At 37.9% G+C, this 25,046-nt stretch overlaps 2 protein-coding genes across 12 annotated transcripts in view; one reads left to right on the top strand and one right to left on the bottom strand.

Moving 5' to 3' along the window:
* GSDME (gasdermin E) overlaps nt 1–25,046 on the top strand; it is a 108,020-nt gene that overhangs the window by 75,492 nt on the left and 7,482 nt on the right. Inside the window, exons 10-11 of one of the 2 annotated variants that reach the window (XM_069588176.1) lie at nt 1,660–1,912; nt 3,130–3,936. In XM_069588176.1, coding sequence (XP_069444277.1) covers nt 1,660–1,887 — 228 coding nt within the window. In that variant the 3' untranslated portion in view covers nt 1,888–1,912; nt 3,130–3,936. Of the gene's footprint in view, nt 1–1,659; nt 1,913–3,129; nt 3,937–25,046 lie in introns of those variants that run through there. The other variant, XM_069588177.1, reaches the window with a different exon arrangement.
* The window catches only part of PALS2 (protein associated with LIN7 2, MAGUK p55 family member), a 120,473-nt gene continuing 107,901 nt past the window's right edge, over nt 12,475–25,046 (bottom strand). For all 10 annotated transcript variants that reach the window (XM_069588171.1, XM_069588165.1, XM_069588173.1 and 7 more), the window contains 3 exons: nt 22,169–22,371; nt 21,079–21,207; nt 12,475–13,703 (listed from right to left, as the gene is read on the bottom strand). In XM_069588171.1, coding sequence (XP_069444272.1) covers nt 13,527–13,703; nt 21,079–21,207; nt 22,169–22,371 — 509 coding nt within the window. In that variant the 3' untranslated portion in view covers nt 12,475–13,526. The remainder of the gene's footprint in view (nt 13,704–21,078; nt 21,208–22,168; nt 22,372–25,046) is intronic.

Below are 25,046 nucleotides of genomic sequence, written 5' to 3' on the forward strand. Positions count from 1 at the left end.
CTAGTGCCTCTGGGTGCCTGGGGTTGGCAGATGTTCAGAGAGGCAGGCAGAGTTTTGCTGGGCACTTTTCCACCAGACCCAGGACACAGCGAACTGTGCTGTTGGCAGGCTTCGGCCTTCGCCAGTGGAGCTCATTCTTATGTCACCAGATGTGGTCATGCTTAAATGAGAGTAGACCAATGAGAGTGGCCCAGATCCACTCTCTGGGCCACATGCTAAGGGAAGCCTCTGGTTACACTGGGTGAATCTACAAGGTGTATGGATTTGTAAGGCTGGTTTTGATAATAGACACACAAGTAGGTTTATGTGCAAATGAGTGCCATCCTTCAGCCACTGGGGCGAGCTGCATATTTCTTTTAGTAAGGCTCTCAGTGATCAGGACATGTCTGGAATTCTTTTGGATTCCCTTCAGATTCAGTTAAAATTTATGCATACTTTATAAGGCTTACTTCATTTAAAATTTTACTCTCATTACTAATTTGATCTAAAATTCATATCTACTGGCAAATTTGTAATTACTACAGGCTAAAAACAAATGTATGAGAGGCACTGCTCAAGACGCTAAAAGCAAAGGTTCCAATGTTCTGAGCAGTTGCAATTAGAGCAGCGTCTGATGTGACCTCTCTGAAGAAGTGAGGGTCTGTGTTCCAGGTGGGGTATAAGGTGAGCATGCTGGATAAGGTCCCTGTTCTTCTGGACAACTTAGGTTTTAATACACAGAGCAAACAGGGAATAGCAAGAAGATACTGTCAGATACAGTAAGTATATGAAGACAATAAGATAATGTAATAGTGACTAGGAGGTGGGAGTAGTGAGTCAATCAATGGAGAGAGGGGTAGGAAAGACCCGTTATGTGGCATTTCAGCTGACAACTCAGAGATGAGAAGGAAAGTTCTATGGGAACTCTGGAGGAAGGAAGAAGAAGGTTGAGACAGGAAGCATCAGTAAGTAGACTCTAAGGAGTTTATGCAAATATACATAGGAAATTCTAATACTTGAATTAAAGTAAAAAAACAAACTTTATGCACTGTGTATGAGAAAGTTACATTCTGACCTTTCTAATCTACTGGAGTTAATGGATCCAATAGAAGGTAGAATACAGAGAGGAGGGGTTCAGTCAGAGGACTACTTGGACAGTAAGGAGATCAAACCAGTCAATCTTAAAGGAAATCAACCCTGAATACTCATTGGAAGGACTGATGCTGAAGCTCCAATACTTTGGCCACCTGAAGCAAGGAACTGACTCATTGGAAAAGACCCTGATGCTGGGAAAGATTGAAGGCAGGAGAAGGGGATGACAGAGAACAAGATGGTTGGGTGGCATCACCGACTTGATGGACATGAGTTTGAGCAAGCTCCGGGAGTTGGTGATGGACAGGGAGGCTTTTGCGTGCTGCAGTCCACGGGGCTGCAAAGAGTCGGACACGACTGAGCAACTGAACAACAGATGACTCCAGGCAAAGTGGGTAAAGTCAGGCCTGAGGTCCTTGCCTGAGCCAGATATATCTGTTACAGCTCAAGGGTTTTCCCTGTTCTACTTGGAGAATTTAAACAACTAGTTTTTTTCCCCATAATTAGCTAGAAGTGCTAATGTTATTATCTGATGATGTGGACTTTCTATAATTTTTTTTGGTGAATTTGTTTAATGTGTCATTTTAGCTCCGTGCTCTGTCTCATGATGGTGTGTCTGATCTTGAAGACCCAGCTTTGGCTCCTCTGAAAGATAGAGAAAAGTTTGGGATCGTGCAGCGTCTGTTTGCCGCAACTGACATTAACCTGGAGAGAACGCAATCATCCGTGAAAGCTGCCAGCAGGGAGGACCCTAACGTCTTACCATTGATACTTTACATCAGCCTGAATGGACTCTGTGCTTTGGGCAGAGCATAGTAACAGTGTCACGTGTGGATCACAGGTACAGGCACACCTCATTTTATTGTACTTCATAGACAGTGCATTTTTTTTTTTTTTAACAGATTGAAGGTCTGTGACAACCCTGTGTTGAGCAAGTCTATTTGCACCATTTTCTCAACAGCATTTGCTCACTTGTGTCTGTCACACTGTGGTAACTCTCCCAATATTTCAGACTTTTTCATTATTATATGTATCATCGTGATCTGTGATCTTTGATATGTTGCTATTGCAAAAAGATTACAGCTCGACTTGCTGAAGGCTCTGATGATGTTAACATTTTTTAGCAATAAAGTTATTTTTAAGGTATATATACATAGTTTAGGCATAATGCAATTGTACACCTTAATAGACTATAAGATAGTATAAAAATAAGTTTTATATGCACTGAGAAACCAACAAATTTATGTGGTTTGCTTTTACTGTGGTGGTCTAGAACCAAATCTGCAGTATCTGAGATCTGCCTCTATGTGTTATCAGCTAAGGCTGGCCATTTTTCAGCATCACCAAATACTGCCTTTGGGGCTTAGGTCACCATGGTGAATGATCAAGCAGATGAATTTATCTAATAGTTTAAGAAGTGGTGGCTTTTTGCATTACAAATCACCCTGGATTCAGCTACCAGGTACTCTGTACAGGGTTTTTTCATGGGAGGCCCTCCTGTGTTGGTAACCCAGTGTCTGAATTATAGACCCCAGCACCCCAGCTGGAGGAGGATGGAGAATTCGAAGCCAGAGTATTCAGACCTTTTCTCTGCAGGAAAAAAAATAGGTCCATCTATCACTTTATTTTCCCCACTTGCTGTTAAACAAAAATAGATGAGGCTGACACTTTGATCCAAAAATTCATTTTAAATTATGAATGCTGTGGGGAGGCAATTTCTCTTCATAGAAGGCTACATTTTGAATGTGCTATATGCTATGCAGTGACTGAAAAATGAACTGTAAATGCCACTAGAGAACATAGTCTTCTGCTAAACAAAATTATGCTAAAAAAATAACCTAACTGCAGGACACACTTCTCCTTAGGGTCTAGTATATATATGCATTTTATTTATTTGACTTTGTTGTGCTTGATCAATGTACCAATTCTATGTCTAGAGCAGTGTGCTGATTTTGCATGCGTGTTGGATGTTTAATTTGTAAAATGCTACATATTGTATCAAAGGAACTTTGAACTGTGTATATTTTTCTTGTTCTGTTATCCTTCTGCTATAAACAGCCTGAACTGTCTTCTGAGTGCTTCTAATGCCAATGCTAATATCCACTGGGGACCTGAAGCCACTTCTGCTTTCCCTCGGCAAAAAGTCACTGAGACCTACTGCTAGAATCCGATTTACTTTAGGGGCAGGAGGCAGTGGTGAGGAGGGCTAGCAGCTGGAACAAGCTAGGTTACTCAGCACCTGCTTTTTGTCAACAATACCTACTTATTCCCTTCTTGTGCTTCAGATTTTAATGAACGTTAATAAGCAAGAAATGAAGAAAATAACCCTTTCATCACCTCTATTAAAAATCAGACTAAGGGTGGGATGATTTGGGAGAATGGCATTGTAACATGTATACTATCATGTAAGAATCGAATCGCCAGTCTATGTCCGACGCAGGATACAGCATGCTTGGGGCTGGTGCACGGTGATGACCCAGAGAGACATTATGGGGAGGGAGGTGGGTGGGGGGTTCATGTTTGGAAACGCATGTACACCCGTGTTGGATTCATGTCAATGTATGGCAAAACCAATACAGTATTGTAAATTAAAATAAAGGAAAAAAAAAAAAGGATCATAAAAAAAAAAGAAAAACAGATTTGAAAAAAAAATCAGACTAAATCATGTAGCTATTATGCAAATATTTAAGATATGTAAGAAAGAAAGAATTGTAACTGTGGTGGCAACAACATAAAAAAAAATTAGCACCTTATACACAAATTGGAAAGGAATGTGCAAAAGTCAAAATAGTTGTGCTGAGATGGTGGCACTATACCTACCTGTTTTTCCTGCTTTTCTGAAATAAAATGAGAATAAAGAACACACTGCAGGTAGAATGTGTGATATGAATCTACTTGCATGAAAAACAGACATCCATGTATCTCAATGCCTGGGAAATCTCATTTAAGAGGTCACAAGAAACCCAACAGGGTCTGGTTTGAGGAAAGGATTTAGAGGTTGGGACAAGAGGCATTGGTCGGGGGGCGTGGGATGGGGTGGTTCATCTGTTAGAATTTTGTATGTATTATCCTGAGTTAAAAAAATAACAACAAAACCCTCCAAACATTAAAAACTAGACACAGACTTAAGACAGAAAGAAAAGAAGCCATCCAAGCAAGTACTGAAAGTCTGAGTTACATTAGACAGCAACTGAGTCAGTCTCTTTCCACAATGGCCTGGCCCTAAGAGTGGCCAGTAATCCTGTTGGACTGTGTTGTAAACATTAGCAATTGAAAAAGATGTGGGGATATGCTGCTACAGCAGATTCCCACTGGGATGTGGTGGATGAGGTAGTGCGGGGCTCCAGTGAGGGTGAGATAGATTCTTCTAACTAACTGGTATCCTCACCATTAAATATTAACTTCAAATATACCTTTATTTACTGCTTGAGATTCAGAACCATCCTTCTTTTAGTAATTAGATTTGGAATCAAGTCCTAGTAGCCCAGAACACCTAGAAAACAGATAATAAATATAGTAGTATTTCCTAGAACAGAACAGCCACCTTAACTATTTCCACAACTACTTCTGTTTCATAAATGGGGATAGAAGAAATGCTGACACGATTAGTTACTGTGGTGTGGCCCAAAAATGGCCCATAAAAGGTGTTCATGACCTAATAAATCCCTAGAACCTGGAAAAAAGGGTGTTTTTAAGGTACTGGACCTTGAGATGGACAGATGACCCTGGATTATCTGGGTGGACCCTTAAAGAAACCAGAGGGTTAGTGAGAGATGGATTTGGCTAAAGAAAATGCAGAAAAAATGAAGCATGTGAAGAACTCCGAGCTGCTGCTGGCTCTGAAGATAGAGGAGGCTGGTTCAAGGACAAGAGAGTAGTTGGTCAGCCAGCCAGCAAGGAAGTGGGGACTTTGATCCTACAACTGCATGGAAATGGAGACCACCATCAACCTGCACGAGGCTGGATGCATATTTTCCTCTGGACCTGTAGGCAAGAGCCAGGGCAGGGCCTGGGAGACAACTTCACTTTAGCCTCATGAGGCTTGTTCATGAGACTTAGTTCTGTAGGTCCCAAATTCAACATGAGATGATAAGTTTGTGTTGTAAGCTGCTAAGTCTGTGGTAATTAGTTATTGCAGTGACAGAAAACCAAGGTAGTATAAGATGGAAGAGTGAGTCACAGTTGGACCCTTGAACAACATGGGTTTGAACGGCACCAGTCCACTTACATGGACACCCAGCTGTGTTTATTAAGGAATGATGACTTTATGGAAAACCTAATTTTTGGGGAACATAAGTGAAATACTCTGAAATAAAACATAATATTTTCTTGGATCAGTCCCCCAAGGCCAAAGAAATAAACATATATAAATGGGACCCAATTAAACTTAAAACCTTTTGTACAACAAAGGAAACCATCAACGAAACAAAAAGGCAGCCAATGGAATGGGAGAAAATATTTGCAAATGATGCTCCTGACAAGTGGTTAGTATTCAAACTATACACACAGCTCATATGACTCAATTATTGAAAAAATCCAACAAAAAATGGACAGAAGACTTGAATAGATATTTTCCCAAATAAGATATACATATGGATGGCAAACAGGAACACGAAAAGATGCTCAACACTGCTAATTATTAGAAATGCAAACCAAATCCAAAATGAAGCATCACCTCAAAAGGGTCTGCATGGCTATTATAAAAAACTCTACAAATAACAAATGTCAGAGAGGATGTGGACTAAAGGGAACCTTTCTTCCTATGTTGTTGGCAGGAATATAAATTGGTATAAACACTATGGAAAACAGTATGGAGGTTTGCTCAAAAACTGAAAATAGAACTAACGTGATCCAGCAATCCCACTATTTGGAAAAAAAAAACAAAACCACTAATTTGAAAAGGTACACGCACCCCAATATTCACAGCAGCATTATTTACAATAGCTAAGACGTGGTAGCAACTCAAGTCCCATCAACAGATGACAGGATTAAGAAGATGTGGTATATACACAGACACAATGGAATATTCCTTAGCTATAAGAAAAGGATGAAATACTGGCACTTGCAACAATGTGGATGAACCTAAAAAGAAGTATGCCTAGTGAAGTAAGTCAGACGAATACTATACAATATCACTTATATGTGGAATCTAAAAAATAAATACCAATGAATAATACACAAAACAGGCCCACAGATGCAGAAAACAAACTTGTGGTTACTAAAAGGGAGAGGGACAAATTAGGGATATGAAATTAACAAATACAAACTACTGTTTATAAAGTAGATAAGAAACAAGGATTCCCTGTATAGGATAGGGAATTAACCCACTATCTTATAATAACCTATGAAAGTGAAACTGTTTGACTCTTTGCGACCCCATGGACTGTAGCCTGCCAGGCTCCTCCTTCCATGGGATTCTCCAGGCAAGCGTACTGGAGTGGGTTGCCATTTCCTTCTCCAGGGGATCTTCCCGACCCAGGGATTGAACCCACGTCTCCCGCATTCCAGGCAGACGCTTTAACCTCTGAGCCACCAGGGAACATATAATGGACTATAATCTGTAAAAATACAGAATCACTATGTTGTACACTTTAACACAATATTATAAAGCAAATATATTTCAACAAACAAACTAATTCTTTTGGAGACATCAGAAATACACTAGACCAGCAATTTCTGCATTGTGGGGTATGGAATCCTAGAAAACTAGCTTGGGAAAGAGTTGCCAAAGTACCTTTTCTGGAAACAGGCTTTCTGTACTCACCCACATTCACGCCTCCATTTCTTGGTCAGTCCAGTGGGTCCTCCTCCCCTTCTCATTGCAGACCTCAGGGCTGAGCTGTGTGCCACAGAAGGCGTTGTCTTTCCCACCAGGGTTTTTCTGTTCTTGGCTAACTGGGAAATGGTCTTAGTATTCATGCCATCTAAGCGTAGAGGTCTTCTCTTGATCCTGTATTTTGAATTCTTCTCTTCCCTGTCTCTGGAATTCTTTAAGTCGTCTTTGAAAGCTATGAAATCTTTGGGCTGGGATAGATGAAACAATAATTAGGGTTTCCTTGATAAAAAACAAAAGGGAGGCAGGTGAAAAATTTATAAATTTTGGTGGGAAAAATCTGACATTAGAAGCTTTTAACAAAGATGATTAGCAGTTCAAAGAAACTGCCAATCAACTAACCTGATGCCTTCTATATTTTATTATCTTCAAGCATTATTTCTACCTAGAAATGAAACACTACATTTTTCTAATATTAAGTATTTATTTCTTTATATATACAAAAATATTTTACCAGGACTATGCAGTCTCACAGATTGGACATTTCAGTAAATTTCATTTTGGACAACATATTAATATGTGAAAAGAAAAATTTACAGGGACAGTTGCTGAGAAGTCAATACTTAATTGTATTGCAGGTAAATTTTATCTATACAAGGACAGCAATAATGTTTCTTTTGTACAGGTACTAGTAATACAATTACTTGGAAAGCAGTAGCAATTCATTTTATTTTTAAACTTTTTCACCTTTAGCAGCTTGTTCAGCTTTAATTTTTTGGTTGTTAACAAGTATTTTGCCCTCCATTAAAAAAAAATCTCTATCATCATTTCACAGACTAGAGGTTAAAAAGAGCATGCATATGTGTTCAAAAAAAAACATACCAAAATGAAATGGGGGGGGGAACGCCCAAAGTCCTCACATCAAATTTTCATCATGGGCTCTTAATAGAGCTAACATAACATGTGGAAATTACACCAGATGCTGAACCCCAGTGTTCATTCTTCTAGCAAAATCCAAGATAACATTTTCTTAAAAATCAATGTTACTGAAGAAACAGGAATCAGCAGTTCTTTTTTAAAAAGAACACACAGCCAAAAGAAGTATTTACCTTGTATTTCAGTTACAGATGGAGATCAGCTATTCCTCAAATCAAGTTCCACTAAAAAGACTAAGGCATTTCTCAGTTAGACCATGTTTATCAGAACAAAGTATGTTCTGCAAAGTCTGCAAAGTAAGGTTACTCAATCACTGCCTGCCTCTTGTATTTGAGAATAAGACAAGAATCACATATTTTAATTGGTAATGACTTACGGTTTAGTGTTGGTAATAATATATATAGTAGAGTTTCCCTCATCCTCCAAACTCCCAGGCCTTCTTGACTGATGTGAAGAAGGTTGTTTCAGGCATGGTATGTCATATTTGTATGTTTCTACCCTGGCTTGCTGTGACTGAAGTGCAATAAAGATATTCATCCCCAACTTTTAAAATAAGACCTTTTGGCTTTTGCTCTGTGTTAGTGACAGTACTTGTTCACTGAGACTCAAGACAGATTTACAAGCATTAAGTCATTTAATCTGCCAAGTTGTAAGTGGCATTTACATCATCTGTAGATGTGTTCATTCAGTTTGTGCTGGAGATTAGAAAACAATTAAAGCTGGTAGGGGAAAAAAAAAGAATTGTCGCTTCTGGTCAGCTTTGGTGTATGGAGGCAAGTCAGACTCTCATAGCACTGCAGTATCAGCCAGTGGCCCCGAAGCAGGTAGAGAACAAAACTAAAAAAAAGGCAGTCCTGTTGGATCCGTGGTCCCCCAACTGGAGGTAACTGAATATGTTTCCCCTTAACAAATACCTTTTAAACTTACTACTATGGGTTAAACAATAGGGCTGCAGTGATAAATTTCAGGCAGAAGAATAAGGTAAGCAGCGTTAAGGGGCAAAGATCAGAGTGTCTTCAAATGTAATAGAGTACTGGATTGCTTACTTAAATTTTGTTTGACTTGTGAGTGGTCTGGTTGGTGAGGAGGAGGATTTCCTAAAGGTCTGGACTTAGAAAAGGATTCTGAACTCAAAACCTCCTGACCAAGGCCACTAAGAGACCAGAACACAACCTCTTTCAGGCTGGAACAACATCCTCAGAGCTGTTTCAAAACTGAAGGCAGAATTTCTAAATGGTGTGCACCTATCACTATGTCACCTCCAGGAGAGGTACACTTTAAAAGAACTAAAAAGGGCAAATGAATACATATAATAAGCAGATAAAGTAGCTTAATAAGGATTTTCCAATTTACCATTTACCTCATCAGAGTTATAAATTACTTCTTATAATTTAAGGTGAAGACAAATATTAAGTTAGCCTTATTTAACAAGTGTATTATTAAAGGGAGATGTAAATTTTCTCAATGGTCATATGATCAGGAGTCATAATTAGGATCTCAGCCAGTAGAAGTGCACCAGCTCTATTTTTATCAAAAGAGAGACTATTTTAAAGAATGCAGTGCAGTGTACTGCAGAAGTAGTGAAAATCATGCTTTTAAAGCCTAATCTTAGAAATGAGATAGCATCATTTCTTCATTTCTAGTGTTTTAAGGACTCATTTTTGATTCTGTGTTCTAAGTCATTCCAGAAACACACAAGGTAATATGATAATAAATTATGGAAAATATTAAAAATGAAACTTGAAGCTAGCAAAAATGCAGTTAAAAATAATCTTACCTTAAGAAAATTATAGAATTGTTATCTTCTTCAGACATATATATGTAAAAAATGATATGATAAATTATTACTCAGTTGTATTCTTTAAAGTTTGTGAATATTAACTTGCACTATATACAATGATCCTATTATTTAAAATACTGAATTTCTCCCAAGAACTCCAAATCCATTACAGATGTTATTACATGAATTCTCACAACAAATCCAAGAGAAGGGCAGGTACTATAATCTCTAAGCCTGAACCATATCTCAAATTCATTTGAAGGTTTAAATAAGTATTTCCCAGAAGGTTTCCATCCATGACTCTGTCCTTTTTCCCTAAGGAAATTAAGTTAGAATACCTTTCTGAGCTTAATTCCAAATATATTTTTCAGAAAGGGCATTAGTATCTGCCTCAAAGTAAAACCAGAGCCTCTGAAAACTATGTGAAAAGTTTCATAATGTCTAAGAATTTGGAAATAATTAAAAATGTAAGAGCATTAGTTATAATTACATAGTGGACATTTTAGTGTTATTATCCATATATCTTGGGAGAATTTTACATATTATACACATAGCTGTATATATATATTATATATGATGACTCAAACATTTAAGAAATGACCTGCTAGCTATATACAGAAAACCTCAGGATTACTTTTTCCATATGTAGTATAAAGACTCATCACTATAAAATTATTGGCTCCTTAGCCTGTGGTTCCTGGAAAATGGGGTATTGTTTCAGAAGTCATAAAAGTACAGTGTTAAGTAGACCAATTTTCAAAACTTTAATATTTACCAGTTTAAAATAATTATACCTAACTCCATGGCTACCCATCTGAAAAATCATCCCCAATCACTGGATTGTGACCCTTGTTATCCATAAAAATAAGTACAAATTTAAATGACTCTTTAAAACAAAGATCATCTTCTATGGTCACTGGGATATTATGGTCAAAGCAGTCAGTACCTGGCCATAGTCTAATGCTACACTAACATTTTATTGCTAATTTGAATTCTTTTCTAAATTTGTGTTAATATCCAATTTGTTCTTTTAAAGAAAACTTGTCCTTATAAGCTATTATATTAAATTTACTAGATTCTAGAATCTAGGGTTCAGGCTACTATTGCTGTACTGGGTTTATGATATGATTTCTACCTCAGAAAGCTATGTTCAGCAGTTGTATGATAAAAGTAAACAAAGTCCTGATGTATTGGATAGTATTTTATTTGATACTATCCAAATATCAAACAGAAATGGAAACTGCATAATCAAGGCTTAACTAATAATAAAAGGAAAAATTCTACTTGAGTACATCACATATATTACACTAGTTACAGTTAAATGACTTATCCAGGGACATCAACTCTATGGATATGGGATATTTGTATATTTAAAAATATATATAATATTTAGCTGTATATAAACAATCATGCCCTGAATGCTGAATGTGGATGCTCACCTGTCCACAAGGAATCCTCAGGTGCATTAGTATGTTGGCACATTGTTTCCCAAAAGCATATGTACGCATATTTTTAACGATTACCAACTGTTCAACATCACCTTAAGCTATTTTCTCTTCAGTAAAGCTAGTTATCTTAGACCTTCCCTACAGGAGAAGTTAACATTCCCTTAATCACAACTATACTCTCATTGCTATAGGAGAATTCCGGGGCCTCTGGGACTTCTTGCCTCAGCAGAGGTCTGCTGGTTTCTACAGAACCAGATAGGACTTCAGTTTCAAGTTCAATGACTCTTTATTGAGATAGATGAACTTTGCTATAAATTGATTCTTTTTGGCTTGGGATCTAGATGGAAATGAAATCAACTGCATTGTTCCATTTTATATTAGGAGGAATCTCATGTGTATAGTTAGTCATGAATACCATTTATAATAGAAATAACTCTTAAGTGTAGACTGTTTTCTAAATAATGTGCACTTTATACCATGTGATAAGGCCTAAAATATGTCTGATGTAAAAACCATCTCTGTTGTGTCGATGGGTAAAATATCTTGTGGATAGACTTCTTGAGCTGCTCCAGTGATCCCCCAGAGGCTGCAGGCAGCGGCTCCAGCGATCCCCTAGAGGCTGCAGGCAGCGGCTCCAGCGATCCCCTAGAGGCTGCAGGCAGCGGCTCCAGTGATCCCCTAGAGGCTGCAGGCAGCAGCATGAAGGCACACTGCAGAAGACACCATACTTCCTGAGAATGTGAAAATAAAATTTCTCTTAAAATTTACAGCACGTTGAGATGCTAAGTCATGGGACATCATCTCGACACTGTGCTTTGATTCATCTTTGAGAAGCCAAGACTTTGATGTAAATGTATGTGGTTTAAAAGTTACCAAAGTTACTAAAAGGTATGATCCATTTTGCTACCAATTTCCTATTCTAGGACAACAAACCTCCATACAGCTACTTGGGTGTTTGGTTTCATTGTGAAAAAGAACAGTGTGCCTGCTGCTTATTACCATGTATTTTCTCTACCCTCTGAGTCCTCCGGGCTAGCATTCCATGTGACAGCTTAGCTGAGGGGAAAACAAATTTCAGCAGCCCGGGGTATGGTGCCTACCACCAGACAAAGATGATCATCAGAGTTTAAGCACCTAACCCGTTAAGTGTGAATACTGTTCATGTGAAAAGCTAGCAGCAGTATAAAATATGGCTAACTTAGTTTAACAATAATCTGCATCTCTGAATATACTTTAGAAGAATTTATACCATCAAAGAATCCTGAAGGAAGATATTAACTGAGATGAATTTTGGAAATTTGTATATACTAATGTATCTAAAGAAGGAGAACTGTTTCCCTAATCAAAAAGTTTACTTGCTAAACAAAAAGTACATTTCCTAACAAATGTAAAAAAAATATATAAAACATTATTTAATACATATTATATAATATATATATAGTCTACTGAGATAAAACATTTGACAGTTTTTTCCAAATTTCATAAATTGTTCAATGGATTTGGTTCACAACACAACAAACTGAAAAAATACCCTAATGATCACATCACACTTCAAAAAGCAAACTGATTGTTCACATAAACTCCCAACTGCAAACTCAGAGGCATTTTTCAGCATCACAGAAATTTTCAGAGGCATGATACATTTGCTGATCATACCCTAATAGAAAACTGTATAAAGCAGTAGGTACACTTTCATCAGTTAAACTTTTACAACAGACCCGCTTCCAGAGTCGTTCTGTTGTAAGGACCGCGGGGTAAGGCACTCTCTTGGCCGGCATGGCCTTGCTTGCTGGGTACATGTTAACGAAGCATCAGCCCGTCACTGCAGCAGATGAGAGTGCAAGGTATTGCTCTTCATTTTTTCACGAGAGCGAGCATGAAGGGAAAAAACTAATAATGCTGCATAAATTAGAACGGATAGCCATTCAGCTCTGAAATAATGAAGCTGTGTTGCACTGAGCAGACTTCTGATGTCAGATTTGGATGGTAGTAGACTAGCTGTAGCACTGACATTAAAATTCTGCTTCTGTAAGAAATTGAATATATTAGGAAAGAAGGCCAATACACCATTGTTTTTTCCTAATAAGAGTAGCTGACCCTTCACTAAATACTGAACTAAATGACAGCTTTACAAAACTATTTCAAGTATTCATTATCACAGTGAAAATGTGAGACCAACGTTAGAGTGAATGACTTGAAAATTCCTTGGATGAAAAAGGCAAGGGTACTAAATCAAAACATATACAAAATGCTTCAACGCATTTCTTTATGTGATATGAATAGAAAGATTATCCATAAAAAGTTAGAAAAATTAAGATAAATTATATATTAGTACACCTTCTCAACCACATTTTATATAAAAATTCAGAATAGTGTACTGGTATTTCAATCTACACAATAAAAATGCTTGGACTTGGCAGATATCTTCTATCTGTGCATGTATTTTCTCAGTAGAAGGTTTATTTGTTGCAGTCACTTTTTGGAAAGTTTTATTTGAATTGTGAACCTTACTGAATCATCAGTAAACCCAGCTGATTGGGACCCACTGTGGCTCCATTCTCAGTTTCTCTATGGCAGTCTGCAGTTTCTCAAAGGCTTTGTCTAGATTGTCATTGACGATGATCAGATCAAAATAGTGGTTGTATGCTCTTTGAATCCGTGCACTTTCATCCACTGTTTTCTTCAAGTCAGAGTCCTGGCAAAGAGTTTCAAGAGGAAAAGTTTACACAATGTATACTTACTTGCTCACATTCAACTCAAAATGAAATAAGAAGTAACCAGGATGGATATTTGAGTGTGATATCAATCCTCAAAATCTAATCTACATAGAGTGTTAAAAAATATATTACCATCTGTTCATATCCAGTCATTCTAGCTGCATTCATGTTTGCATTTATGAGTATTCTGTGTCTTCTGTTTCACTGATACTAAGATAAGATTCCTAATTAAAGGACTATTGACAATAATCTTAGGGTGAAATCCAAATAAGGAATTATTGTAGGTCTCTATCCTCCAGGTAGCGCTAGTGGTAAAGAACCCGCCTGCCAATGTAGGAGATGCAAGAGATGCAGGTTTGATCCCTGGGTTGGGAAGATCTCCTGGAGGAGGGCATGACAACCCACTCCAGTATTCATGCTTGGAGAATCCCATGCACAGAGAAGCCTGGTGGGCTATGGTCCATAGGGTCACAAAGAACAGGACATGACTGAAGCAACTTAGCACAGCACAGCCCAACTACATCATCTTTCTCAAAATACTTTTACTTTATGGAGTCTGTAAATCATGGAATCCAAATTTGAGTGGCTGTTAAGCTCAAAGCCAAATTTACTGCCTTTCTCTAAGAAAGAGAATCTTAGAATAGTTTGAAGACTACATGCTCCCCACTCCCAACAACAACAACACACACACACTTTAACTTCTTATATATTTCATTATTGTTTATATTTCATAAAATACTTCTAGTCATTCTGGAATATTTAGGGAGAATAAGAAAAGAACAGGTTTTTTCATGAGCAAGTAAAGCTTTTCATTAAATTGTGTTTTGAAATTTCATAATACTTCTATAGGTTCTCCGAATATTCATTAAGTTCCTATTAAAATGTCTGTTTCATAATCTTTGGATATAACAGTGAATAAGACAGAATGGGTTCCTATCATTTAGTGGAGGAGACAAATAAGAGGGCAAATAAACAAAAACTTGCAAGTTGTAGTAAGTACTATGAAAGAAACCAACCAGGAACCAAGAATTGTAAGAGACCTACCTTAGACAGAGTAAATCTACATATGAATAAATGACATTTAACCTACCTAAATGACATTTCCAGTTGAGCTATTTCAAATCCTGCAAGATGATGCTGTGAAAGTGCTGCACTCAATACGCCAGCAAATTTGCAAAATGCAGCACTGGCAACAGGACTGGTAAAGGTCAGTTTTCATTCCAATCCCAAAGAAAGGCAATGCCAAAGAATGCTCAAACTACCGCACAATTGCACTCATCTCACATGCTAGTAAAGTAATGCTCAAAATTCTCCAAGCCAGGCTTCAGCAATATATGAACCGAGAACTTTCAGGTGTTCAAGCTGGTTTTAGAAAAGGCAGAGGAACCAGAGATCAAATTGCCAACATCCACTGGATCATGGAAAAAGCAAGAGAGTTCCAGAAAAACATCTATTTCTGCTTTCTTGACTATGCCAAAGCCTTTGACTGTGTGGATCACAATAAACTGTGGAAAATTCTGAAAGAGATGGGAATACCAGACCACCTAACCTGCCTCTTGAGAAACCTATATGCAGGTCAGGAAGCAACAGTTAGATCTGGACATGGAACAACAGACTGGTTCCAAATAGGAAAAGGAGTACGTCAAGGCTGTGCATTGTCACTCTGCTTATTTAACTTCTATGCAGAATACATGATGAGAAATGCTGGGCTGGAAGAAGCACAAGCTGGAATCAAGATTGCCAGGAGAAATATCAATAACCTCAGATATGCAGATGACACCACCCTTACGGCAAAAAGTGAAGAGGAACTAAAAAGCTTCTTGATGAAAGTGAAAGAGGAGAGTGAAAAAGTTGGCTTGAAGCTCAACATTCAGAAAACGAAGATCATGGCACCCGGTCCCATCAATTCATGGGAAATAGATGGGGAAACAGTGGAAACAGTGTCAGACTTTATTTTTTTGGGCTCCAAAGTCACTGCAGATGGTGAATGCAGCCATGAAATTAAAAGACGCTTACTCCTTGGAAGGAAAGTTATGACCAACCTAGACAGCATATTAAAAAGCAGAGACATTACTTTGCCAACAAAGGTCTGTCTAGTCAAGGCTATGGTTTTTCCTGTGGTCATGTATGGATGTGAGAGTTGGACTGTGAAGAAAGCTGAGCTCTGAAGAATTGATGCTTTTGAACTGTGGTGTTGGGGAAGACTCTTGAGAGTCCCTTGGACTGCAAGGAGATCCAACCAGTCCATCCTAAAGGAGATCAGTCCTGGGATTTCTTTGGAAGGACTGATGCTGAAGCTGAAACTCCAATACTTTGGCCACCTCATGCGAAGAGTTGACTCACTGGAAAAGACTCTGATGCTGGGAGGGATTGGGGGTAGGAGGAGAAGGTGATGACAGAGGATGAGATGGCTGGATGGTATCACCGACTTGATGGACATGGGTTTGAGTAGACTCCGGGAGTTGGTGATGGACACGGAGGTCTGGCGTGCTGTGATTCATGGGGTCACAAAGAGCTGCACACGACTCAGTGACTGAACTGAACTGAAATGACATTTAAATTGAGAACTATAGTGGAGGAAAGAGCATTTCAGGCAGTGGAAACAGCAATGTAAAATCCAAGGGGAAAATGGATACTGAAAGATAAAAAGACCACCAAGATCGATGGAGGACAAGGGAGGATGGGGTAATAAGTTGAGATAGCACAGACTAGGTCATGGAAGACCTAGATGCGATGGAAAGATATCTCTGGATTACGATGGAGGCAGAGAAGATGGAAATGAGAGCAGAATAGACATATATTTTGGTGATAAAATTATCAGGGTTAGCTGATGCACTGAATATGGAACATGAGGAATATGAATGAATCAAAAATAGCTCAAGTTTTAGCTTGAATAAATGGATAGTTGCAGAAGATGCAGAGTTGGGTGGGTAGGAGTGGGGGAAATATGATTGTGGGTAGGGGGTAAATAAAACATTCTACTTCGTACATGCTAAGTTTAAGGTGTCTATGAGACATCCAGGTGCAGCTGTAATGTTAAGTAGGTGATTGCTAGTGTAAATTGGAGCTCAGGTCTGGGTTATCTATACACAAACTAGGAACATCAGCTTAATAATGGTATATAAGTTAACGGATTTCATGAAAACACCTAAAGGAAAGTAAAATAGTGAAGTGGGTTCTCAAGTAAGCCTGAGGGATATTAGTACTTATATTTTAGTTAATATTTTCACTGAGATCTCTAAATCAGTTTGAAACAACAAAAATATCTCTGGGTTTCCCTGGTGGCTCAGATGGTAAAGAATCTGCCTACAATGCAGAAGACCCAGGTTCGACACCTGGGTTGGGGAGATTCCCCTGGAGAAAGGAATGGCAACCCACTCCAGTATTCTTGCTTGGAGAATACCATTAACAGAGCAGCCTTTTGTTATAGATGTATAAACAGGCCAACTTATCAACAAATCTTCCCTAGTATAGTCATTAGCTATTTGTCCTGTTAAAACACACATCAATTTTATTTGACAATAATAATCCTGTAACAATTATTTAGTATACCATATAGATGGAAGAATAAAAACCTCTCTCTCTGTATGGCTATAGAATGATCTCCAGAATGTATTAGTAAGTGAAAAAGGCAGGCAGACTACTATATGTAATAAGCTATCTTTAATGTAAGAAATGGGAGCAGGAGGATACACACATCTATTTATATTAAAAATTGTGAAAATAGCTACCTATGTAGGTGGGAGGTTGGAGTACAGAGGACAGGAAAAGCTAAATTTTGTTTGATTTAAAGATTTACTCTGGAACTATGAAAATGTATACAATTATATGACAAAATTAAATTCAAATAAAAAATAGTAATACCTAAAACTTAAAAGCAAAATAAAAAAGTGTTTCAAGTTGATGGCTTAAACACTGAATTATTTTAGTGACTTTAAAATAATATTCATGAATATATCATACTTTTTAAAAAAAGTTTGAAGTCTGAAACTTAAAACTTTTCAATAATCATATTGTTATATTATTATTCAAGAATTACACATATAGTATGTGCCTATTTTATATACGTAAAGTCTGAAATTACATTAGTGCTATTAGGAATGAAGACTTTCAGCATAGGAGGAAAAAAAACGATTAAAAAAGTCAAAGAAGTAAAAACGTAAAATCTGATTTGAAACTATCAAATTGAACTAATGATGTCTATATTGCAAAAGGGGGAAATATGTTTCCTTTATCTGGTCACTGAGAAGACCTTGAAACAATGACCAGCTAAGTTGAATGCACACCTCTAGCATCCATAGGAGGTCTAAATACTATTTCCCACTAGAAGGAACCAGGGCTTTTGGAAGGCTGGTTCCAGATCTGGGCCAAGAAATGTGTAAGGATAACCTGGAGCAGCTCATACCAGGAAGCAAAGAATCTTTGAAGGTTATTGGGGTTGTATTAAAAAGACTCAGACAATAAGAGGAATAGGCTCCTCCTAGCTGAAGAGGAGACAATTTACACATCAAAGAGTAATAACTGACTGAAGCACAGACACAGGGAGTATTTCAAGTGACTTTAAAATACAGTGATTTGATTTGACTGATATACTTAGTGGGATAAACCCTAAAGATAAAGGAGACAGTTCACAGGAATCATACCTGGTAGCGTTTGTACACTTATATTCAGACTGCTGTGTACTGTGAGATAAAGCAAATGAGCAATTATGTGCCACTCAACATTCCCATTGTTTTTGAGAAGTGGGATACTCAGCGCAGGAGAATGGAGTTACCATATAAAAGAGGTTAAGTATAAACCCTGTAATCCTGAATTTGATTGGGAAGTGTCAGTATAAATTCATGATACAGTTTCCTTCAAACATACAAACAGAAAAGCATATATCCAAATGAGCTCTGTCTACCTAAAAGGAGAAATATAGCTAGAAACAATGATCAGTCTTGGGACAATGTGCATCTTTAATATTATAGTCCTAAAATAAAATACCATTTACTCTAAAAGGAACCAGAGCTTTTTGGACAAATAGCTGACTCCTGGCTTGGAACAGAAAATGTACAAGATGAGCCTGGAACATCTGTCTTACAGCAGGGAAGCTATATGAGACCATTAGGCTCATGAAATAGATCTCAAGGGCCAACTTAAATAAGCCCCTGTTGGTCAAAGATGAGACAATTTGAACATCAATAAGAATAATAATTGCAATAGAGTAAAATATATCAAGTTTAAATCCATGTGCTCGTGGATTTAAAAACTAAAAAAACACAAACCTTATTTGGTCACCTGTGGAGTCTGTTATGGAACAAACCCATTATTCTGAAAACTGACCTATAAAGGGGAAGTATCAAGTATATTTTCTACTTTTCTGTATATACTGTACTTCAGAGTAATCAACTAGTTAATGAAAAAAAAGTCATTACTTAGAAGAATTCTAGTTTATAAATGCAGAATGAATGACAAACTTGGAACACTACCACTTCACATCACAGTTCCTGAAAAAAACAAAAAAAAGGCAAAAGATATTAGAAGAACCCTCCTGCCTCACAACTAAGACCACAAGTATGGAATAACAAAAGACACTGTGCATCTTTCGCATGTTAGCAATGGAGCACAGGGATTCCAGAGACGGGAAACGGTGAGCCCTATGACTACCCCAGGTTACACACCAGCTTGAAATAGCTTCCAGTCTGCAACACAGGGAGGCGGAGCCCAGGAGGAGGCTACTGAACTCTCTCAGTTGTCAGCAGAGCTGACAGTCCCGGGAGAACAAGGTGGCAGGGGTTTGCAGGACAGAATACAGGATGGAACAGCAGCGTGGAGAGAGAACTCCGGAGACTTGCAACAGACCCCCACCCCCCCTCCAGCATTCAGCTGAATACCAATCCATGCACATCACAACTACCCAGGGTCACCAAAGAATCACCAGGAAGGATGAGAGCTCTTCATTCTGAGCCAGAAACGATGCCCATGCCCACAGGCAGGACAGAAAACCTCCTGAGGCACAGGTCATCTGAGAGAGCACTCAAATGGGTTTTGCCTCAGCGCTCCAGAGTAACTGCCCCTAGCATGAGAACTGCTCCTGTTTTAAAGCAAGATGTGAAAGGAACAAACAATTTCCAAAGAGCTGCATTTCCCAGGACAAAATTCACAATATTGGGTATCCAATAAATTACCAGGACTGCAAAGGTGCAAGAAAATAAGACTCACAATGAGTAGCAAAGTCATTAAATAATCCAGAACTGATGCAAATGTTAGAATCTGAAGACATGAAAACATTTATTATAACTATATTTCAGGTATTCATAAAGCTCATTAGAGACATGGAGCAACCTGAAAAAGAACAAAGACTAAAACTACCTGATTTCAAGGCTAATCAGCTAAATTGTGGAAGAGGCAGAAGCAGGAGGGAGGGACTGTGAAGAGGCACAAAGAAACTTATGGAGGTGATGGACAGGCCTGTTTCTTGACTGTGATGGCCTCACAGGTGCATACATAGGCCCAAACTTATCAAGGTGTGTACTTGCAACATGTTTAGTTTATTGCATATCAATTATACCTCATTTAAGCTGGGGTGGGGGTAAAAAGATTTAGAAGACATTAGGTAAATGCAACATGTTAATCTTGTTTGGATCCTGATTTGAACAAACTAACTAAAAAAAAATTATAAATACTGAGGAAATGCAGACTATATATTGATAATATTAAGAAGCTGCTCTTCCTAATGTTTGATGTGTTAATGGCTTCATGGTTATGTCCAAAACGTCTATCTTTAGAGATAAATACTAAAGTATTTATGGTTGATATGATATCAAAGATGTGCTCCAAAATAATTCAAGGTAAGGGGGGAAGTGAAGAGAGGTCTAATTGTAACAAAAATGGCCATGTGTTATTGAAGCTAAGTGGTGGACACATGGGAGTTCATTTCTTCCCTCTTTTCTACATATTTAAAAATTTTCACAACATGTGAAAAAGAGAGGGAGAATGAAAACATATAACAACTAAAAGTCAGTACACCTAACTCTACCCATAGTAAACCTTATGAACATGCTTGTATAGGCCCTGTTTCCACATTAGTAAAAAGAGGGAATTAGATTAATATGTACATTTTAGCATTGTTCCATTTCCTTCTCACACAGAGTAAACTTCTGTTTTAAAATGGAGTGGATGATGATTTTTAAGTAAAAGCAATACTGTTCTAAATCCTAACTACATCCAGGGAACATATTTTTATTCTGTGATACCTTATATAATGTGTTTGTTTCATAAATATGAATAGATAGAATTAAACATGCCCAAAAGAAAAACGAAAAACTTTAGGAGGAAAATAATACTGCTAGCCTGAAAAAAACTCCTCACCGTCAAAAGTTTGGTAGTGATACCAGCATCTACTACAGCCTTGTGCATGGCACGTAGGGTATCTAGTTCTGGAGCAGCAATAAACACAACATAGGGCATGAACTCGGATGTCCGCAGCACTTTTAGGGCCTGTGTAGAAGAACAGTTGCAAACCAATTTATATAGGATTAGAATTTGAATTATGTTACCCTAAATAATCAAAGCCGACCCACCCTCTTCCTAAAGATGAACATAGTCTAACACCTGCTTCCCATCCCCCCACCTCCCTTCTATTCTTCTGATTCCATATAGTGCTTTCCTAAAATAGTGATCCATTAATTTTGTTCTGATTTCAGTCTCACTACTCTTTGGTACCCCTGAACAAAAAGAAAAGTATTAAACTTAATGATCCCAAATCATTAAGAATGATATAAATGCTTTCTATGTTAATTGTAGAATTCTGTTAATATTGAAAAAGCAGAAATAATTTCAGTGTCCATTAACTGGAGAGTGGTTATATAAATAATCATATATCTGTACTATGAAATATCATGCAGCAATCACAAAAAAAGGCTCTATAGTACCTAACATGAAAACATCTTCAAGAAATACTGCTTAATGAAAAAAGGCTAAAGAATCTGTATAGAATTTTTCCATTTACGTATATAAGAAACAACAAAAGTAGAAAACCCATTACATTTTCTAAATATATTATTTATTTAAAGCATACTTAAAATGACAGAATGATATGCACCAAACTATTAATAATACAAATCTCTGAGTAGGGAAGGGAGATTGGGTTGAGTGTAGAATGGTGGGAAGGGGTCAGTAAGGGACACACAGAATGAGAATGAAATGAATGGGATATGTGTGTGAATGTGTGGGTGTGTGTGTGTGTGTGCTGGGTGGGACGGGTGTGACTCAAGCATCTACTGCCATCCAAGTCTCTGTTGACTAATGGATTAGAGATTTAGTAAACTAGCTGTAGATGCATAATAAGGTTCTCTATCACCACAGGTAATAGAGGAAAAGAGATATCCTCGTAATCTGAAGACAAAAACTCCACAGGAACTAAAACTTAAGAAACAGCTTTGGAATTCACGCAGCTTACTTGTGGGTTGACATCCAAAATGCAAGTTCTTCCAGTTTGGACAACTTCAAGAATAGAGTCGATCTTGGTTCCGTAGAGATTTCCTTCATATTCCCCATGTTCCAAATACTTTCCAGCTTTAATATCAGCTTCCATCTCAGATCGTGACACAAATTTATATGCTTGGCCATCTTTTTCATCTTCCCTTGGTTTCCGTGAAGTAACTAAATAACACAGCATTGAGAATTTGTACAGAGACAATGCAATGTATTAAAATATAAACCAAAATGTACAGAGTAGCTTAAGACTTTTACATTCAGTGCAGGTTGACAAACCATGGCCTATGACCAAATCTTATTTTTGTAAAGAAAGTTTATTTACAAAACCTGCTTGCTTCTTATTGTAAATAATAAAACTTTTGTAAAAAAAGTTTTACTGGCACACAGCTTTGCTCATTCATTTTATCACCCATGTTTTCATTCATTTTACAAAGGCAGAATAGCTGCTGCTAAGTTGCTTCAGTCGTGTCTGACTCTGTGTGACCCCATAGACAGCAGCCCACTAGGTGCCTCTGTCCCTGGGATTCTTCAGGCAAGAATACTGGAGTGGGTTGTCATTTCCTTCTCAGAATAGCTGCAGTACAGACTAAATGGACTACAAAATCTAAAATAAAAAATTTCTGGCCCTGATCCATAGAAATGTTTTAAGAGGTAGTCTCCAATATACATTTTACATCCAAAAATATGCTTTATAAAGTCAGTTTGAAACTCAAAATATATTTACCTAGAAGCAGAGCCCTAACTTGAAATTCTTAACTAAGGTAAGAGTTAATAAGTGTGAAGTATATTGCAAATGAGTATCTTCTCCATCTGACCAATACTCCCTTTCTCTTAAGGAATATTAAGTTCTTTATACTTTACCAGAGCCTAATTGCAAGTCTGGCACTGAGCGCAGGTGGCTAACCTGCCTCCTGAGAAATCTGTATGCAGGTCAGGAAGCAACAGTTAGAACTGGACATGGAACAACAGACTGGTTCCAAATAGGAAAAGGAGTACTTCAAGGCTGTATATTGTCACCCTGCTTATTTAACTTATATGCAGAGTACATCATGAGAAACGCTGGACTGGAAGAAACACAAGCTGGAATCAAGATTGCCAGGAGAAATATCAATAACCTCAGATATGCAGAAGACACCACCCTTATGGCAGAAAGTGAAGAGGAACTAAAAAGCCTCTTGATGAAAGTGAAAGAGGAAAGTGAAAAAGTTGGCTTAAAGCTCAACGTTCAGAAAACTAAGATCATGGCATCCGGTCCCATCACTTCATGGGAAACAGATGGGGAAACAGTGGAAACAGTATCAGACTTTATTTTTTGGGCTCCAAAGTCACTGCAGATGGTGACTGTAGCCATGAAATTAAAAGACGCTTACTCCTTGGAAGAAAAGTTATGACCAACCTAGATAGTATATTAAAAAGCAGAGACATTATTTTGCCAACTAAGGTCCGTCTAGTCAAGGCTATGGTTTTTCCTGTGGTCATGTATGGATGTGAGAGTTGGACTGTGAGGAAGGCTGAGCACTGAAGAACTGATGCTTTTGAACTGTAGTGTTGGAGAAGACTCTTGAGAGTCACTTGGACTGCAAGGAGAGCCAACCAGTCCATTCTGAAGGAGATCAGTCCTGGGATTTCTTTGGAAGGAATGATGCTAAAGCTGAAGCTCCAGTACTTTGGCCACCTCATTCGAAGAGACTCTGATGCTGATGCTGATGCTGGGAGGGACTGGGGGCAGAAGGAGAAAGGGATGACTGAGGATGAGATGGCTGGATGGCATCACGGACTTGATGGACGTGAGTCTGATGGAACTCTGGGAGTTGGTGATGGACAGGGAGGCCTGGTGTGCTGCGATTCATGGGGTCGCAAAGAGTTGGACATGACTGAACGACTGAACTGAACTGAACTGCAAGTCCAATAAGTGAGCAAAGTTCTATTCTTAGTTGGTATTATCAATTTTCTAAAGTGTAGTCTTACCCACAAATTATCTGTCCTTTATCTCACCCTAGTACAACACCTCTCTTCTAGCTTCCTTCTAATTGACATTTCCAAATGTTAACTGTTTTGTTTTGCACCTCAGTGGCAGATCTAGCCACCTGGATGTTACTATGTTCTACTTTCTCTACTCTGACCTGAAGTATTCTTTCTGAGAGAATGAGAGAGAGGAGATCAAGTCCAAGATCTTTTTATCTGGTATTTGAGAAACATACAACTCCTTTGCAACCTGGTTGTGCTAGGAACAGATAATTATCACCTTTCAAACTGTTGTAAAGATGCAGTTAGGTACTCTCTGCCAACTTGCTAGAACTCCCTAGGAAGAAAGGTAATTTGTGTATGTGTGTGTGTATATTCACATTTAACCTTAATTGAGTTTGGCTACATCAGATAAAAAAAATTCTACTTCTATTAGTCAAGTACTTACACAAGCAGAATATCTGAGGAAATCATTAACCATATGCAATTAAAGTTAGAAAGTAAGCAGATGAAAAAGTGACAGTCAGTATTTGGACTATTTGTAACAACACACCAAGAAAACTTTTATAAGAACAAACTTTAAGTTCAAGCTCAGGAACAAGGGTCTAATTGATAAATGAGATCATTATGTACAAGGCAATTCCCTTTTTCCCCTGCTGTTTTCTGGCTCATCCCAGATTACTGTAGAGATTTATGAAGTCACTTAAAGAGCTTCAAGATGCTATACTGACTTTTCATATTCAAAAATGTGTAATCTCTAAGTTTCTGGAGTTCTTTACCAAAAGTGGTATGAGAAAATTTCTAAGGCAATTTTAAGTTCCCCAACTACATACATGCTAGGACTTGGCTTAGTATCTGTGAAGATAATTTTAGAA

Source organism: Ovis canadensis, chromosome 4, assembly GCF_042477335.2.
Source record: "Ovis canadensis isolate MfBH-ARS-UI-01 breed Bighorn chromosome 4, ARS-UI_OviCan_v2, whole genome shotgun sequence".
NCBI lineage: Eukaryota > Metazoa > Chordata > Mammalia > Artiodactyla > Bovidae > Ovis > Ovis canadensis.